The sequence below is a fragment of the Homarus americanus genome, unplaced genomic scaffold (genome assembly GCF_018991925.1).
Source record: "Homarus americanus isolate GMGI-L3 unplaced genomic scaffold, GMGI_Hamer_2.0 scaffold28, whole genome shotgun sequence".
NCBI lineage: Eukaryota > Metazoa > Arthropoda > Malacostraca > Decapoda > Nephropidae > Homarus > Homarus americanus.
The window spans coordinates 1212575-1218612 of NW_024742238.1; the positions used below are offsets into that span (position 1 = coordinate 1212575).

General features: G+C 37.4%; 1 protein-coding gene across 1 annotated transcript; it reads left to right on the plus strand.

Moving 5' to 3' along the window:
* Positions 1–230: 230 nt before the first annotated feature.
* Positions 231–5452, plus strand: LOC121876540 (kinase D-interacting substrate of 220 kDa B-like). The gene is made up of 11 exons (XM_042381734.1): positions 231–633; positions 1415–1513; positions 1763–1873; positions 2161–2259; positions 2523–2624; positions 3103–3201; positions 3709–3807; positions 4008–4106; positions 4292–4390; positions 5143–5241; positions 5424–5452. Exons 1-11 carry the CDS (start codon positions 468–470, stop codon positions 5450–5452), a joined length of 1101 nt encoding a protein of 366 aa, XP_042237668.1. The 5' UTR covers positions 231–467.
* Positions 5453–6038: the final 586 nt, after the last annotated feature.

The window sequence follows — 6038 nt, forward strand, 5'->3', positions numbered from 1 at the left end:
GATAAGTTGTCGATGAGAGTGTGTGGAGCTCCCGTCTCCTGGGTTAAGGGCTTAATTCATATACGATGATGTTTTTCAAAAGTGTGTGTAAAGATGTTTATAGTGTATCTGTGAACCTTAGAATCCATATTGCATTAGCTTTGAACCCTTGATACGACTCCTGTCTTATGTTTACTGACTTGTGTTTGTTGGTGCCTCTGATTCTGCTCAGTTTGTGGTCTAGTTATTGTAAGTTCATTTGTTTCTGTTGTTATCTTTAGCTCTTGCGGAAGAAGTTTAAAGATGATTTCCTCAGGATAAAGCAGTGTTTGCCTACTAAGCGCCACGAACTTTCACTGATACAATTTCCTTGGGTTGTGAAAAAAACATTTTACTATTGGGATCAAAGAATCAAGGTCACTTGTGAAATCTAGAGGGTCATTAGGTCTCAGTATGATTTTTTTTATTGGTTATCAACACGTCTCATCATGTTAAGTTGTGACTTATTGAACACTGTTAGTACTGCAGGACCCCTAGTGATCCTCAGCGTCCTGCAGGAGTGTGAGGGAGGGATGAGGGCGAGTGTGGCTCTACTACTACTAGTGGTGATGTTGGTGTCTGGCCCCCACTACGTCCTCTGTCGCAAGTCTCCTGGTAAGTAGACTTGGAGTTCGTGTTGTTGTGTCAGAATATGATTGTAATTGCATTTTGGTACTTTATTTACCTCTCTCTTTCTACTAAATCCATAATTAGTCTTGTGACATGTCTTGTGTAATACCAAGATATTAATAACCATGTATACAGAGTTTATTACACCTATTCTTACACCAGCGTCCTGTGATTAAGTATTAGTGAATTTAAGGAAACATTTATTTCCCGTAGAACAGAATACTGTTGGCTGTAGAGTGATGCTGAGTGGTGCATGGCCTGTATATCTCATGGTCCGTCCCTCATAACGCTCTTCAAAAATTAGATGCGTTCCCGTTTGGAGTACTGTCTGGTCACCAAGATATGCCAGAGATTGTCAGTTGATTGAAAATGTCAAAAGGAGGGCTTCCAGACTAGTGCCTGCACTATGGCACCTCAGGTACCCAGAGAGATTAGAACGCCTGCAGTTGCCTAGCTTATACTATATAGGTTGAGAAGGGATGACTTAATAGGATCTTATAAACACCTCAGAGGACATTACTCAGTCGGGTGTTCATACCTGGAGCTGTCCGGCTAACAGGCCGATCAGTGGTGAAGATTATAAAGTAAAGTAACTGGCAGATGTGCGTGTACAAAATTAATGTATGTGGGTACAGGTGCGTGGGTACAGGTGTGTGGGTACAGGTGTGTAGGTACAGAAATGTATGTGGATACATGTGTGACGGAATGTAGGTATGGGTGGCTACAGGTGTTTGGAGGTATAATGGTAAGTGGTATGTTCCGGTAGGTATGGCGCTACTGACGGCGGCGACGAAGGGGAAGCTGGGCCGTATGAGACAGATCCTCCAGGGGAGAAATGCTGACATTAACTATGCTGAGAAGTCCGGTAATCTCTCTATCATTTTAACCTTGTTCTTCTTTTGGCAATAATCTTTACCTGTTCCGAGTATCACATCATTACGATGTATATTCTCAGTAAAATATTGTCTAAATTTAGTAAAATAAATAAGTATCTTGAATGAAATACATCGACAACTTACTATTTTGAAGAACAGATATACACATTTGAGCGATATAGAAAAACCACTGGCTTTGATTTTAAATTTGGATACAGTATGACTTTGACCACTGGTAGGCTGGTACCGCGGCTACACAGCTCTGATGTGGGCCGCCTCCAGGAACAACACTGTGATGGTGGAGGAACTGTTGATGAGAGGCGCCGACGTTAATCGCGAGAGTTATGCTGGTGAGAACCTGTTTGTTTATGTTTACTGGTGACACAAGTGAGAAAACGTGCACTGTACTGCAATTGGCAAACATTTACCTGACGTCAACTACCATAGACGTGACAGTATTTGGTGAAGGGAGACGTCATTCTCATTTTCATTTTATCTTGTGTTTTATATGATTTATTTAATATTCAGAATGTACTGTACGTTTATGACATATTAAGATGCTGTTTTAATGTACTGTACGGCGGTGCTTCAGTAGCCAGGAAAGAGACAGAGAGAATAAAGCTATTATGTCCCACAGACGTCACGGCTTTGTACCTGGCAGCTAAGAGCGGCTTCCTGGAGGTGGTAGAGAAGCTACTGAAGAAAGGAGCCAAGCCGGATATTGCTACTTCTCAAGGTGAGGCCTCTACAGGTACTCATACTTACGTGTACAGATATTCATATTTCATAGATATATACAATATATTTATTATTGGGATCTCATGAAGATTAGGAACCCATATTTATTCCTCTCTAAAGCTAAATATGAGAATTTAGTTAGGTTAGCATTAAGGTGTTTAGTCATCAGATGAAATAAGCTGGGAGTGTCTAATCTTCAGGAAATCCCTATTCTCTTATTCTTTATTCCCGTCGCAAACATCACGCCTACTGTATTCATAGGGTTCACTGCCTTACTCTACGCGGTATGGAACAAGCATGTGGACGTGGTCAAGGCGTTGCTCCACTTCAAGGCCAACCCTAACTATCAGACCCCTACCAGCAGTGAGTCCCCAACCTCTTCTAATTCACTTAAGTTCATTATACGTTGTAAGGTGTCCCCCAACTCATAGTGTAAGTTATTTTCACCGATTAGTATATCTTTAACCCTTTGTGTGGCTCTACCCCTCTAAGCCCTTACAGTATATCTAGTCCTAGTGTAACATATCTGATACCTGTAGTGTTAAATAATCCTAGTTCTAGAGGTGAGGTCATTTTAACTTTTAGTGTACAGAGGACTGACGTCATATGTACTGTAATTGTGTTGTTGTCGAGAACATTCAAGAATCTGGGATGTAGTTTCTCCTACAACACTGGCAGAGAAGAGTGTGGTTTATTTCTAAAAGAGTGAGTGAGAAAAAAGTGAAAGTGAGTGAGAGAAAAGTGAGAAAGAGATAGAGAAAAGGTGTAATTCTACTTCTTAGAGAGGGAGAGAGAGAGATCATCATGGTGGTCACAGTAGTCATATGGTGGTGGTTTACAGAGTACTTCCCGCTGTACCTGGCCACCACTCAGGAGGATACACAAATGGTCGTTGTTTTGCTGGAGGCAGGAGCTGAGACCAATCTCCAGACCTCCTGGGGTAAGTCCCTCTTCACCTCCTACCACCTCGCAGCTTCACTCACTTCCTCCACTTAACAACACCCATCCCTCCACCTCTTCCCAATTCAAAACCTTCATTTTATTCTGTATTTCCAAACATTCTTCATAACTGTAATGATCACCTCTACACTGTGATTTTTTCAGTCTAACACTTCATCTGTCTCACATCTTCACAGCTATTTTCACGATCTTGCAATATATATATATATATATATATATATATATATATATATATATATATATATATATATATATATATATATATATATATATATATATATATATATATCATGTAGATCACAATGAAAACGTGGATAAGATAAATCTTAAAAAATCACACGTTGTTTCTTTTCGTGTGATTTTATCAATATATATATATATATATATATATATATATATATATATATATATATATATATATATATATATATATATATACAGTAGTGTGCGTGTATGTGTACTAACCAAAGTGTGTACTTGTGTACAGGGGTAACAGCACTACAGGCAGCAGCTGTATGGGGTCAACAGAACGTGAGTGAAAAGCTGCTGCAATATGGTGCCCTGCCTGACCTACCTAACACACACGGTACGTCAGTACTTTTGTCTGTCAAAGGACCAATGCTAATCTCTTCTTTGTTTACACATATTCCTGAAATTTACCTTCCTGGTCAATTAAATGATATAACTACTACTACAACCATAGTAATTACCAGCAATACAACGACAACCACCACCATACCACTAATGTCGTTCATAACCCTCACCTCTACCACCAATATACTGTAGGTCAAACTCCCCTTATGACGGCGGCAGTGTACGGGGAACGCGAAATGGTAGAGATTCTTGTAAATGCTGGAGCGAATCTCGACCTTCAGGATGAAACAGGTAAGGAGTTCCTCAATTTACTAATTGATGAATCCGACAAATACTGCTTAGTTTGTTTATCATCATCATTATTATTATTATTATTATTATTATTATTAGTAGTAGTAGTAGTAGTAGTAGTAGTAGTAGTAGTATCATTATTGTTATTATCATTAATTAGATCATACTCATAACTGATACCTCAGGCACCACAGCTTTGATTTGGGCCAGTAGGCGGGGTCATGATGAAGTCATTTCCGTTCTACTGCAGTCTGGTGCCGACGTCAACATCCGGGACAAGAACAGTAAGGCCTACAACTACAGTAGATTATTTCAGTATTATTTTTAGTGTTTATTAGCACCCTGTGCCAAAGACGGCATAAAGAAACTATATATATATATATATATATATATATATATATATATATATATATATATATATATATATATATATATATATATATATATATATATATATATATATATATATATATATATATATATATATATATATATATATATATATATATATAAAATTTAATTTGCATTCTATTAGGTTTCTTTGTATTCATCTGGAGATAGAAGATATTTGAAGAGATTGTAGCACCAGAATGGCACTATACCCTGTTATTTGAGTGAGACACTAATTTTATTATTGTTATTATTAATATTAGTATTATAAGTAGTAGTGTTATTCTTTATTTTGTTTGAGTGGGACAGTGAAAATTAAAGATCTATGGAGAGCTAAATGGTCTGCCTAAGAATGAACTAGGGTGTATACCGATGACAGATCATATACAGTATGTGTAGGTTATATTTATTATAAAAAAAGAGTTGATTGTAGCATAGAACACGGAGGAACCCCATAATTGATAACGATATTCAGAACTATCTGTACCTTACGAATGATTAAAAAAAATAAAGGGAATAGGGAGAAAATGCCACAGAAGAGCATTTTTGCAATTAATGAATGATATTAAATGTTATCAGATGCTTTGGAAATGTCAAAGGATATCACAGTATAATTATTACAGTATTATATTCTGGGATCAAACAGGAAGAACAGCACTACACTGGGCCTCAAGGAAAGGTCACATAAAGGCTGTAGCCCAACTTTTGGAGTCCTGCCCTGACCTGACCTCCACCGACAGATCTGGTGAGTTGATATTCTGCGTTCTTTTTTCTTGTATGAGAGTCTGTTCCTAGTAGTTAACCAGCACTATGTAAACTCATTAGTCAACTGAAAGTCTTAGCATGCTTGTAAATTGAGAGTGTAACATGCTAGTCATCTAACAGTGACATAGTAGTCACTGAAATGGTTTTAAATTTATTTATCAGCTAAGAGTTTCCACTTGTTAGTCAGCTGACATTCTGCTTACTGATTAGTCAACAAAAAGTCTTAAATATTCCAATCATCTGAGATTCTGTCACAAGTTTTCTGAGAGTCCAAGTTGTGAAATACATGGATTTCACCTTATGAAGTGAAATCGGTATCTAGGTCTCATTTCAGTTAATCTGTTAAGTCTTAGGAGTGTTTCAAGCTCATCACTTGCAATATAGAAATCTATTTTAGTTACCGTTGCAAAAGTTGTATCTTGTTGGACCAATTCAGGTGTTCAAATCGGCGTGATACTAATTTTGGAGCCTTTCTGTGTACGAGATGTTAAAAGTGGATTTAGGGCCATCTCACCTGTTAAGCTTTAACCCTTTGAGACCCGAAGGGCTAAATCATCACAATCAATAAAGGATTAAATCATCATGGTCAAAGGGTTAAAATTTAAACCAGAGTCGTCAGAAGATTAAATTTTTGTCATCAAAAGGTTAAAAAATCATCGTCAAAAGGGTTAAAGTTTTAAACAATAGTCGTCAAAGGGTTAAGCTAATCCATAAACAATGTATACTGTACACTTTTCACCCATATTCGGGTGAATCTTTGTAACAGAGGTTACCTTA